Source organism: Nelusetta ayraudi, unplaced genomic scaffold (assembly GCF_046127955.1).
Source record: "Nelusetta ayraudi isolate G7.1 ecotype Tasmania unplaced genomic scaffold, CSIRO-AGI_Nayr_v1 ptg000092l, whole genome shotgun sequence".
Lineage (NCBI taxonomy): Eukaryota > Metazoa > Chordata > Actinopteri > Tetraodontiformes > Monacanthidae > Nelusetta > Nelusetta ayraudi.
The window spans coordinates 327,913-341,016 of record NW_027466142.1 but is presented as its reverse complement, the minus strand read 5'-3'; the positions used below and the strand labels follow the sequence as shown (position 1 = coordinate 341,016).

The 13,104-nt window shown below is 46.7% G+C and overlaps 1 protein-coding gene and 1 non-coding gene across 2 annotated transcripts; one reads left to right on the top strand and one right to left on the bottom strand.

Moving 5' to 3' along the window:
• Nucleotides 1-832: 832 nt before the first annotated feature.
• ddr2l (discoidin domain receptor family, member 2, like) lies at nt 833-12,112 on the bottom strand. Its single transcript, XM_076046979.1, has 19 exons — nt 12,022-12,112; nt 11,669-11,771; nt 10,868-10,943; nt 10,311-10,463; nt 9,401-9,545; nt 8,687-8,792; nt 7,534-7,723; nt 6,984-7,230; nt 6,649-6,738; nt 6,351-6,493; nt 5,928-6,039; nt 5,603-5,719; nt 5,149-5,223; nt 4,087-4,331; nt 3,890-4,017; nt 3,524-3,721; nt 3,105-3,339; nt 2,462-2,611; nt 833-2,207 (listed from the first exon to the last, which is right to left on the bottom strand). The coding sequence occupies exons 1-19, from the start codon at nt 12,080-12,082 to the stop codon at nt 2,073-2,075; spliced, it is 2,709 nt and encodes a 902-aa protein (XP_075903094.1). The 5' UTR covers nt 12,083-12,112; the 3' UTR covers nt 833-2,072.
• On the top strand, nt 8,051-8,123 carry trnam-cau (transfer RNA methionine (anticodon CAU)). Its single transcript has one exon. It is a non-coding gene; the product is annotated as a tRNA-Met (tRNA).
• Nucleotides 12,113-13,104: the final 992 nt, after the last annotated feature.

Below are 13,104 nucleotides of genomic sequence, written 5' to 3'. Positions count from 1 at the left end.
GGCTGGATCCCCAATGACAACACACAGACCAAACCCCGAAACAGAAATAATCAGAGAAAACTGCTACTTATAAATTCTGAAAATTCATTTATCAATAACATTTAATCACAACAAGTCTGCATTCAAACACTGAGCTATTCTATGAAATCTCCTAAACTGTACACTGTCAAACTATCTCTCTAATGGAATAAAATAAAACACAGGCTCATTGTAGCAAAGGCCTCTGGGAGATTGAGTTTAGTGGTTTCCTTTTCAGTCCTGTCTGCTTTTTTTTTTTGTTTGTTTTTTTAATTCGTGCCTTAGAAAGAATAAACTCCACTTTAATCCCAATCAGTTCCCAGTGCTCCAAGGAATGTTGACATTAAAAACAAACAATCAAACAAACAAAAAACACACACACAGACATAGCTCTCATTCATACTCTCATAAAAAGTTAAGGTACAGTACAAATAAAATAAGGAACAAAAACATAAGAAGATGCAAAAAAGCATAGGCCACCTTCCTTCCCACTGTGAAGGCAATGTTCATTTGGATTTGTGCTATTTTATCATTTGGATCATTTGTTTGGTTTGAAGAATGAACTTACAAAAATTGATCATGACAAACATACACTACTAGTCAAACGTTTGGACACATCTTCTCGTGCAATTTTTTTTTTTAATCTTACCAACTTTCTCCACTGCTGATAGACACTGAAGACAACAAATATATGAGCAAGACATATATAATTATGCAGCAAAGAAAAAAAAAAAGGGTTCAATAACTCTAAATATGCTTTTTATGAAGGGTGGCTATTTTGAAGAATTTAAATATTAAACGTGTTTGAGTTATCCGTTTCCTACCTAATTCCATGTGTGTTCATACAACAATTGTGATGCCTTCAGTGAGAAACTGCAATGTCAATAGTCATGAGAATGAAAGAAAATACATTAAATTCAGGGGGTGTGTCCAAACGTTTGACTTGTAGTGTTTGAACATTTGGATTAAATGAGTTGTGCAAACAAGTCTGTGTGTGAACCCTGCAAATAAGACAATGAAGACAATTTCACCTGCTTGAAATGATCCTAAATCTGAGCAACACTTTTGAAAGACTGGCCAGTACATATTTGCTGGGCATAATTTGAAATGCTAAATATTCTAGTCTAATCACAAAACCTGCGCCACCTACATTAGTAGTACTGCTCCAACATTTTCAGATTCATTGCTTTCGAATGCAAGGTTCCTTTGTGATGAATTGGTGCTTTGCAAAACGGATGCCTTTTTAATCAAAAACAGCACAATGTGCCTCCTTTGAAGAGCCAGTCCACAGTAAAGTACCACCTCGCTTTCAGTCCGTGCGCCACACAAGTTCCAAGGCAGCCTCCTGGTGCCAACACCATCCCGACAGCTCGGCGACAACATTCATATCAAACACACACTGAAAAAGTAAAAGATTGACCATATCATAACAAAATCCTAGATTAAAAAACAAACAAACAAAAAAAACCTGCAAACTACTACCAGACAATTTGATCCATAGCCCTAGCTCCAGTGTGGAATAATATACACAAACATGAGTAACTGAGAGACACGGACAGTGCTTTACAAAAAAACAACAAAATAACAGATTTAAAAAAAAAAAAACAAATTAAAAAAGGGACCACGGAGAGAAGAGCAACTGCACCATCTGCGGCAAAGATCTAAGAGCAAGAGAGCAGGAGAGAATGACGTGGACAGCACCTCATGGCATCATAACGAGTGAAGAAGACCTGTCACATGAAAACAGACAGGAACAGAACAAATCTAAAATGATTGATCAAAATCTCCTAAAAGCTTAAAAACCCTTTGCTGTTGTTATTTTTCTTTTATTAAAAAAAACAAGTCATGACTTGAATCACACACACACACACACACACACACACACACACACAGTCTCTCGGGTTGGAGTGCTGTCGTCGTCGCCGCCCTCAATCAAACCTCTGAACCTGCAACGTCTCAACACAGCGATTCTTCCCGTCTTCTGGTGCCAGGCGCTCACCCTGCAGGAGTCCAGAGGGGGGCGCAGCTGAGCCGACCCGAGCCGTCCCCCGTGCTCACTGGTTGACGTGAGGCCTCAGGGCTCGGTAGAGTCCCTCAAAGCCGGGCCGGTCGGTTATGTCGCGACTCCAGCAGCGCATCATTAGCTCGAAGAGAGACGGTGGGCACAGCGGGGGGGCGTACAGGAATATCTGGCAGCAGGAAACACAGCCAAGGTGAAAACAGGAAGTGGTAAACTTCTGGGGGAGCAGTTGCACATTTATTAGTTGGAGAAGTCAACAAAAAATAAAGATAATATGCATGGATTACAAAAAGGGGAAGTCAGAAGAAAGTGGCATGCAAAAAAAAGATTTACGCTGCTCTAGCTGAGAGGGTGCAGCACTGCCCCCTAGAGGGTATACCTGGTTAAAATGTATTATTTGAATTTTTTTTTTTCATCCCCCACCTGTCGGCCCTGGTTCCTGAAGAACTCGCCAGTGTTCTCGATGACCTGTTCGTCAGACAGCAGGCTGTAGGGCTGCTCCTTGCACAGGGTGAAGATCTCCCACAGCGTGACGCCAAAGGCCCACACGTCGCTGGCCGTGGTGAACTTACCCTGCAGAGGTCAGGGAGGCGGGTGGGGACGGAGGGAGGGGGACGTTATTAGGCCCATTCTCAGATCCGGTGGAGCAGACTGGCATGGTTAAATATCCAAAGGAGCAAAACTCGAAAGATCTCCCGAAAAACAGCGTTATTTAGCCCCCTGTTTGCAGCCTCCAGCTAAAATTGACGTGATGTCAGACTTTCTATATGTTTGGAAGAGGAGAAAAAAAAGGTGGGACTAGAAGGTGAAGTCAAAACCTGAGGGTGCGGTAAGTGCCCTCTGTGACATCACAAGGGGCTGATTGAAAGAAACACATTTTTCCTCTTTCCCTTCGAATATCTAGATGTCTAAAGTATCAATCTCATTCCTCTGTATCCATCGACACTAATGTCAACATTAATATTGACATTGTAGTTCATATTTTGTTGTATATTCATCATTTCGTATATATTTTCTATCTATCTAGTTGGATGGCTCCGCCCACTGCTCCTCCTTGTCTGCTCACCAGCAGGATGCTCTCCCAGGCCATCCAGCGAATGGGCAGCACCGCCCGGCCCTGGATGCGGTAGTAGTCGCTGCTGTAAAGGTTCCGGCTCATCCCGAAGTCGGCGATCTTGATGGTGAGGCGCCGGTCCAGCAGGCAGTTCCTGGTGGCCAGATCGCGGTGCACAAAGTTGAGGGACGCCAGGTACTTCATCCCCGACGAGATCTGCACCGACATGTGCAGGAGGTCCGACAGGCTGCAGGCGGAGGAGAGGTGGAGGTGAAGAACGCGTGAGGAACGCAGTGCTGCTGGTAGTGTTGTGGTCAAGACGACACCGACCCAGACCAAGACATTATCAAGACCAGAGTATCAAGATTGGAGACCAGGACCAATCTCCAGTACCACAGCATCAGCTGCTGGCGCGGCGCTCGCTCACCCACCTGACCGAGGGGATGTTGTTGGCGTGCGTCAGCGTGCTCTCGATCTCCCGCTGCGAGAGGAACATGTTGAGGTCTCCGTTCTCCATGTACTCGGTGACCATGCAGAGCGGGTCCGAGGACACGCACACGCACAGCAGCCGGATGATGTTGGGGTCATTGAGGCGCGCCATGATCTTGATTTCCTTCAGGAAGTCGTTCCTGACAAAACAGGGTGGGAGAGTTCAACCAGGGACTCGGACCACAAACAGGTGGGAACTGGTTTCCGTCCGTCCGTACTGCATTGCACCGTACGATGAAGAAAATTGGCAAAAACACTGCGTTTGATTTAGACCGCGGTCACTGCTGTGCAGGATGTCTTTGCGTTACCTGGCTTGGCTGGTGGCGTCGGCCCTCAGCTGTTTGACCGCCACCAACACGGAGCAGCCGTCCCTCTCGGGCAGAGGCGAGCCTTCACCGAGGAATTCTGGGAGTCCCTCGGCCTCACACAGGTGCACCTGGACACGCAAAACATGTCACTCCGAGCCCAAAAAACACCCACATCTAGGCAACATTTCCCCTCTCACCTCCCCGAACTGGCCCTCGCCAAGCTTCTCCCTGAAGATGAGGCGCTGGCGTGGGAACTCTGCGGCCGAGATGTCCTTCCTGGTGAGGGAGTCCACGGTGAGGGCGGGGACGGCGTACATGTTGCTGCCGGTGACGCCCTGCAGCCGCACGATGTCCGTCTCGGCGTAGTGTGGCGCGCTGCTGTGGAAGCACTGGTGCGGTGTGCACTGGGTGACGTCGGGCTCGGCGTAGCCGCCGCCGCACGCTAGCAGGAGGTAGACAAGCGGTAGAGGTCACTTCCTGCTCGGTGGAGGTCATTTGTTGCCTACTGGGTTTATTAGAGTGTCCAGTTATGCCTGACGCACTATAAAAAATATTTTCCCCAATGTGTTCAGTCAATGGAAAACATTTGGACCTGTAAAGTGATTCAGTCATCATTGTTTATCGTTTATCACTTCACAAAATCCATTAATAAAAGTGTATAATCGCAGTACAATAAAATTAATCTGGTTTTCTACCCTAAGAACAGTTCTCATATATATGTATAAGAATCTACATAGGTCAAGGGTCTTGCTCCCAGTTCGCTTCATTGCACCACCATATTTCTAAGGAAGCCTGGTGTGGACAATCCAGCTGCCTGACTGCACGTTTTGTAATTAGAGTGACTGCTCGTGACTTCAAATAAACCAACAAAGAAGAGGGTGGTCAAGGTATCCAGGTTTGGGTGCGCATGCCACCGACTGTAGCTCATTAGCAAGCACAGGAGGGGGCAAAGCGTGAAAGATGCTGCAGTCTAAAATACAACCACTTGATGTCACTGTTACTTCTTCAAAATCCCCACACTTAACCTTTAAAGCCAGCCAATCAGCAACAGCTAACGGCCTCCTGATGATCCTGACTGATTTCCTGATCCTGATTTGGGCAACTCCAATTACCACATTGACTGGTGTGTTTACACCCATAATTCTTTGCACTACGCTCGCTTAAACAGACCCAGCAAGCAAAACAGATTGTTTCAGATCTGACGGGTGGACGGATTCGGTGCGTCAAACAGGCTTGAAGTCACACCTTTCAGCTCTTACCGCTCCGCCAGCCCGACATCATGTGACAGGAAGTCAGCAGGAGGAGGTCATAGAGGGGGTTACTGAGGAGGAGAGCTGGAGGAGGATGAAGGAGTTACAGAGAGGGCAGGCAGGTGAGAAAGGGAGGAAACTGAGAAGAGAGTTAGAATGAACGAGCATGCACAGTTTTATTAAAGCAGGGAGAAGGAAAAACTGAGGTTAAAGGTGGAAGTAAGAAGAAAAATCAATCAGGCAAAACACCTGTGATAAGTGTTTTTTCTCCGAAGGGAATGATTCACACAGACAGGAGATTGACAAGCTGTGCGTCCCAGATGTGCCAGCAGGGGGCAGAAAGAGGCAGTATTTACAGCCACCGTTTCTTTTTTTGGAGTCAATTTTGAAAATATTTCCCCTCTGACTCTGCATGGGTTTGAGTGACAGGGAGCAGGTGTTTTTTTTTCTTTCTTCTGCTCACCCGAGGCCTCAGCACTCTGCGAGAGCTCCGGCAGCTTGTTTCTCAGCGCCGCAGGGTTCTGGTACTGCGGGTCCAACAGGAAAACTCGCTCATAGTGGGGGTCACTGTTGGCAGGGCCTGAGGAAATACAAATAATTAATTCATAATATTTAAATATATTCTCATAATGTGTGGAGAGAAGGATGGCAGAAAATTTTAAAATTCCCCCCGGACTGGCAATATGCCAGTGCGCCGATTTTTCTTTCTGGCCACTCAAGGTACTGCAGCAAAAAATCTCACTGGCCCAAAAATTTTAATTTAATGAAAGGACTTTGGCATTGTCTACCTGTGGAGGCGTGGCTGGAGCGGGGGGGCACAGGGGGCGTCTGCAGGATGATGGTGTCGCTGCAGGAGGAGAGTCGAACCGTCACCTCCTCATCCAGGATCCGACGTGGAGCCTGAGCGACGGAGGGAAAGGAAATCATGTGACATGGAATGTTTTCTTGAATGCACTGATTTTCGGGGGTTTTGATGTTGTGAGATAAAAAATAAGCCACTTTACAATACAGCGGACTCCAGTCACCCGAGTAGGCAAAATTAAAAGCTATTTTAAAGGTCCAAATAATTGTATAAAAAACTGTACTGCCCCGACTGACTGAGACGGTCCTTGTCCTGGGATTCAGTTTGAATAACCGCCATTTAAAACACTGATACTGATACAAAAATATGACTTTTCCTCATATCAATGAGAGTTGCTCCAGTTCCTCACCTTCTCCAGCACCTTGCAGACATACTGGCACCAGAGGATGAGGAAGATGATGATGACCAGCAGCAGGATGATGGTCACCAGACAGCCGATCAAGATGGCCGTCTTCTTGTCTTCCGGAGCCTTAGCGGTCATCAGGTTGGTCACTGAAGAGGGGGGAGGAGGGTGGGAGGGGCAGGAACATGTGACGTCACGCGTGACGTGTGAGATTAGGCCGTTCGCTGGCGTTCATTGGCTGGAGGATTCCTGTTGCTGGTTGCTTTTTAGAAGGTCAGTGTAAATGCAACAAGGTGTTTGTCACCTGTCAGTGTTGTCGCTGTGGCATTGGCCTCCTCGATGACGGTGACGGGGGTCCCGTCCAGGGTGGTCTGGGTGGGCAGCACAGTGTCTACTGACAGAGACAGATTTCAAAGTTGCAAGCTAAATAAAAAATAACCACAACAGATCAAGCACTTTTTTGGCTTCCTGCAGTTCCTGACAGTTCTAGCTTTTTTTTAAAAAAAATTGCAAATTTTAGTAAAACTAATTCTCTGCAATATTTGACAAAATAAAAAAAACAACTATTATTTTTTTATTATTTTATTATTATTATTTGTCATCTTTTATCATTGGTTTGTGTGCCGCTCGCTGTGCTACCCGACTGAAAGGAGATCTCGCTGAACATCATCCAGACATCGGCGAAGTAGAAGCGGCAGCGGAGGGACTTGGCGGCGCGGCGGCCCAGCGGCACCGTCACGTAGCGGGCGCTCGGGTTCCTGTCGTCCAGCACCGTCTTGAACGTGACAGGCTCGACCTCCCAGCCCGCGATGAGGCGGGGCTTGAACCAGCAGGACACGGAGGAGAAGATCTTCACGCCGCGGGTGAACATGTTGTTGCTGTGAACCTGGGCGGGAAAAGACAGCGGTGGGGTGGTCGGGTCAGACTCATCGATGTATTATGAGAACTGGATACTGGACCGGCAATATGCGGGCGCACAGATTTTCCCAGTGGATACTCGAGGTACTGCAGCAAAAAAAAAAAAGACCTTTAAAACAGCTGACAGGACGACTGTGACCTGAAACGCCATTCATAGCAAATCTTTCTATTGTAGATTTTTCAGTTTTGGTCTTTTAGTCATTAAAAAAATGGCCAGAAAATCATCAGAAAAAAGTTTTTGTGGTCAGGTGACCACACGCAGCCTCCGAACCTTCATTGAGGTGAAATTCCGCTGCCTGTTGAAGACAAACTCCATCTCCACGAAGCCCTGAGTGCCCAGCGAGTCGTTCCTCCAGCCCAGGTAGTCGTAACCGGGCCACACGTGGTACTGACGGGTCAGCAGGAAGTCGTCCTGGCCCGTCACGCCGTCCGTCAGCTGACCCAACCCACAAAAGAGCCTCCTGCAGGACAAGAGAGCCGTCAGCCTGGAAGACAACGTCTGGCCAGAGTGTGTGAAGCTTCGAGTTGCCAACCGCCCCTTAAAATACAAAATTGTCCCGTATTTTACTATGAAATTGTCCCGTATTTCTGAGTTCTCTTGAAAGTAAATGTGTTTTTGGTGCAAACAAACAGAGCAAAGCAGTTCAAACTATGTGAACCAAAGATATTTTTGAAACCCTCTTTTAAGTTATGATTTACTGCTACTGGCGAGCCACTGGCCTGTGTTGGTAATGGCCCTGAGCACTCCTTTACACTAGTGAAGCTACATGCTAGTTTGCTAACAACAAGCCTCGTTGGCGCAGTAGGCAGCGCGTCAGTCTCATAATCTGAAGGTCGTGAGTTCGAGCCTCACACGGGGCACATTTTTTTTTGTGTGAATTTATCTTTGGGATGAATGAAGCATCTACCTATCTATCTATCTACTAGCTGTTTAGCTAACGTGATGTTAGCTAAACAGATGTTAACGTTAGCTCAATTCAGTTCAATTCTGTTCCAAAACCACTTTATTTATCTTCACTGGGTGACAAGCTAACGCTTATGCAACATCTTTATTGCCATGTTTTTGTACCTGCCAATGTGCAAAAGGACGCCTGTGGCCAACGCAGCCCAGCTGACAGCAGCCTGTTGTAAAACGCTGCTGCTAAACTCAACCCATGGCAACTGATGGCATAAATTGTTCTGGAAGGGGGGGGGGGTTGTCCCGTTTCACTGGGGTGGATTTCAACCACTTGGACCCTGTGCGAGTTGAGGTCAAGGGCCAAACGGGTCATGGGTAAAGGTGAGGAATGGCGGCTCGGATGGCTCGGGAGGGTGAAAAATGCAGTAAGAGAAGAAGGCGACATGATTTGTGTGGTTGTGGGGGGAGATGTGTGGCGGAGCAGCTGGACGAACAGAACTGAAGAGGAAGCGTTCAAGCCACTCGCCTCCTCTCGTGCACTCCGTCGTAGGTGGAGTCGTTGAGGCTGGCGATGGGATAGCCGGGCGGCATCATGAGCTGACCCTCCGGTGTGCTGTAGGAGATCAGACCGTCTGCAGGAGGGACGACAGGCAGAGACGGCAGGCAGTCAAATCTCACAAATTGAAAAATATATTTTTTGCGGGGGTCTCAACACTGATCACAGAGGAGGGAGGATTTTGTTGACACAAGCCACCCTGAACATCATCACTGCCCCGAACAATTCACAGTCTCTCATCATTACAACCACTTGAGTTCCTTTGCGAACACCATTTTGATTTAATCATCAGTTTCATTGTTGCAGTCTGTGTCAGCACTAGTGGCTAAAGTATTTTTTTTAAAAGTAGTAACTTTGCGTAAATGCAACCTTTACCCGAGTCAAAAACCAGGTGAAAGCTTTTGCAAAAGATTCAAATTCAACTCAACTCATCTCACACTAACAAAGCAGAACATCAATATTTAAGTGGGTTTCACGACATGTTTTCTCGCATTTTGAACATTTGTTCAACACCAAATTGTGAGTTTTCATGCAATGTGCAACTGCCAACAATAACAATAACAACAACAAGTGTCTCTTGAGAAGAAGACTGAGGTGATTCACTTCCTCTCCCGGGGGCTGAGTAAACATTACCGAGAAGAAATAAAAGTTGAAATCAACAAGGACGACTTTTAGATAGCCTACCCTCCCACGGACAGCCGTACAGCTCCACCCTCATGCAGACCGTCGACTGGGTGATGAGCGGGATGAGCCGCACGTGGCGGGTGATGACCGGAGGGTGGAGGTCGTTGATGACGGAGGTGTAGGCGTTTTTGTTGCCGTCCATCACCTGGAAAAAAACAAAAAAAGAAAAACGGGGAGACAGTTGATTGTAAGTAGAAAAAGAAGAAGAAAATCAGGTATAAATATACATATAGTGTATGTATGTATATATATATATATATGTATATGTATACATATATATATATATATATATATGTATATATATATATATATATATATATATATATATATATATATATATATATGTATGTGTATGTATGTATGTATGTATGTATGTATGTATGTATGTATGTTTGTATGTATGCCTCAAATGAAACTCAACCCATTGACCTCATGTAGTGAGCAGCCCTCCCCTCTCTCCTCTCTCTCTCCTCTTCATTGTCTGCTTGTTTTTGCGAAGCTTCCAGCTGCGCCAATCAATCCCTCCGCACTATTTGTTTTCTGGAATAATATCTGAAGAGTTTGGGAGGAAAAAAATCTGGGGCGTCGCGAGAGGTTTGAATGCAAGCGGAAGGAAGTGTTGGGTCTGGAAGACCCAGACAAAAAACGCCGGAGCCGGAGTCCAAACTGTGTCTTAATGTGGAGCTGTGAGCGATCCTGAAGGGCAGCAGGAAGCCGCTGTGTAAATGTCATTTCCTGTCTTTCCACTGCGACTGACCAGCGGCGACAAAAGGGAAAAAAAAACAGAAAGAAAAAATTCTTTCCTTTGCCTGCCTCCCATTCTTCGCTCCATCGCTCAGGTCTATCACGCTGTCACATGTTTCCGCAGGAGAGTTTTCCTCCAAATCCCCCGCCGCCCCCGGCCCCTCACCGTGTTCCCCAGCCGGTTCCTCCAGGACTTCCACAGCTGGCCGTCCCGGCTGTAGTTGAGGCGGTAGGCGCGGGTGAACTCGTTGCCGGAGTTCCTGGCGTATCGTCCCTGAGTGCCGACCACGGTCAGGAAGGTCAGCCTGCCCAGATCCACCTGGATGATTGAGAGCGATTGGACAAAGTCCGTTCAGTGGGAGGTTTTTTGCATTTTAGCAGTTTATTTTACCAAGTTTTTCCATGTATTTTGCAAGGAAAAAACTTTTGTCGACTAGAAAAACCTTTTTGCAGATTAAACAGACATGGTTACAGGAAAAAACCTCGGTTTAATGAAAGCTTTTTAAAATTCACAAGAAACTCACTTACAAAAACACCCACTGTTTGGCGAAACAACACTAGTTTTGCCAGTAGATGGCAATGTAGGCAATGTATCGTAAACTATTGTAACTTGTCGGAATGAAGTATAGAAGAAGTAAAAAGGCACAAACTACAAAAACACATTCAGTGGTCAAATCTGGCAACCGAACACGTTTTCATCCTGGAAGCTCAGCAGATACGAACCTGCAGGTATTGACTGTCTGAAGGCTCCGGCTGCTCCTCAGGACACCAGGCGCCTTCGCCTTCCTCGTGATTCAACCTGCACAACACAAACGCAGTGAGTTCAGGCGCCGAGGATACAGGTCGATGACGCTCATCGAAACAAAAAGCGGCCAAGCGCTGTTTGAGTTCTTGTTTTTATCTTGATTTTCTTGAGTTTGGAAACGAGGACTTTTTTTTTTTTTGGAGGTTGGAGGTGAATGGTATCGTTTGTCGTGAAATGAAACACAGAATACATTTATTTTGTTTTTCAGTTAGACAGGGCAACTGAAAAGCAGATATAATAATGACTGGCATTGCATTGTACAATTTTGTTTTTGTATATTTTTTTTCTTGACATCCCAGCTGCCAGAAGAAACTTGGGAGGTTAAAAAAGTGGAAGAAAAAAAACATTTCTTACCACTAGATGGTGCTCATACTGACAGCTCAGTTTCAACAAAAGACAAAAAAAACGCCACAGAGACAGCGAACAAACCCCCCGCCTCCTTGAAAAAAAACGTGCTGTTACCATAAATCTTCCAATGCAATATTCCACAAAAAGTGTTTGGAGGTCGTGATGGAAACTCAACTACTGGCGTGCGTGTTCAGCGAAATTCAAGCGTTGCCTTCAAGGACAATTCTTAGAGGTCACACTTACATGTTCTGGAAATCACAGCTGGAGCAACAAAGCATCACTCAAATTAGTTGTTTTTTTGGGTTTTTAAATAAATAACAAATAAAAAAACAACAAATCCTTGTGTAGAGTCGCACCAGAGCTGCACTGACCTGGCGTACTTTGGTCCTGTGGACGCGTAAAACTGGCTGGAAGCTGTGATGGCCTCGTCTTTGATGCGTCCATCCTCCATGCCCAGGGCATAGCGGCAGTGTGCTGTAGGAAAAACACACACACACACACACACACACACACACACACACACACACACACACACAGCAACAGTTTTACAGGCCGTTTCGCTGCTTGTCCTCCCAACTTTGAGGGAACTAATTATATACTATTACCACGAGGAGAGAAGAATAGAATGCTGAGGAAAAACAAATGTTTACGTGAATGTGTAGACGCGTGTGTGTTCACACAAGTGTGTGCATATGTGTGTGTGCATGTGTGTGTGAGCGTGCACCTGGGTCAATCTGTCCAACGGCTGCTGTGGCTTGGAGGATCAGCAGCAGGAAGAGGTGCATGATGGTCCGCCAGTCACACCAACACACCCGCTACATCTCTGGTGGAGGGGAGGAGGGGTTGAGGGAGACAGAGGGAGGAGGAGAGGAAGGGAGGGAGGGAGGGAGAGAGGGAGAGACATCTGAGTGCGGCCCAGCAAATGAAATGCAGCCATGGGCTTAGTTTATGGCCTCCGACTTGTTTGGCCACCTCTGAACACAGCCAATGTCTTTTCATTTTGCCCAGGACGGAATGTCGGCAGTCAGCGAGAGGAGAATGCCATCCAACAGGAAAACCGGAGCGCCGGTCTTGTGAACTAATTATTTGCAGGGAAAGTAAAATTAAAAAAAAAATGCCCTGGAAGTGAGAAGACGGATGGAGGAACAGAAGTGAGACGGCGAGTCGACTCTCGTGGGGGGAAACTGCAGTTTTTCTAACAAGACCTTTGGATTCCTTTGAGCTCGTCTGTATTGGGAACTTCATCTTTTGAGCACCAGCAAGGAGATTCAGCTTGCTGAAGCTGCCAGCTCGTCTTCTCAGAAGTTGCATTGTACTTTACTCTACCAGCATCCTGACCCCGTCCATCCAACTCACTGTGATGGACTCTGATGGTCATGGGAACGCCACACGTGTCAGCCCTGAACTGGAGGTAGAAACCTCAGGTGCTTGGACAAACTGACAAACAACCGGCTTGTTAGTACTGCACAAAGACAAAATAAAATTGCACAAGCCTCCGTCTCGAACTCACAAAAAATTCCAACGTCAGGACGAGTTTCCACGGCGAGAGGCCGAGTGTCCCGGGAGCCGTCCAGGGGATTCACTCTGAGCGACTCCTTTACAAGACGCCTGAGTCTCTCTGAGTGTGAGGGATTTCAAAATGTTTGGCGGCGCTGCAGCATAAACAGCGGCAACAAGCAGCTTACGCAACGCCGAGTGACATTAAAAAAAAAAGAAAGAAAAGAAAAGGGAGGGCGTGTTGTAACGGAGGCGTGAGGGTTTTCATCTGGACGGCCATCCAGACGCCGTACCTAAATCGGGGACGTTC

Bases quoted from the DNA above. Each gene is read 5' to 3' on its own strand.
- ddr2l (XM_076046979.1), bottom strand. From the start codon at position 12,082: ATGCACCTCTTCCTGCTGCTGATCCTCCAAGCCACAGCAGCCGTTGGA. The intron at 3,722-3,889 runs GTAACGCAAAGA...CTGTTTTGTCAG, and splicing joins GACGCCACCAGCCAAGCCAG to GAACGACTTCCTGAAGGAAA. The intron at 3,340-3,523 runs GTGGGTGAGCGA...CTCCGCCTGCAG, and splicing joins AACAACATCCCCTCGGTCAG to CCTGTCGGACCTCCTGCACA.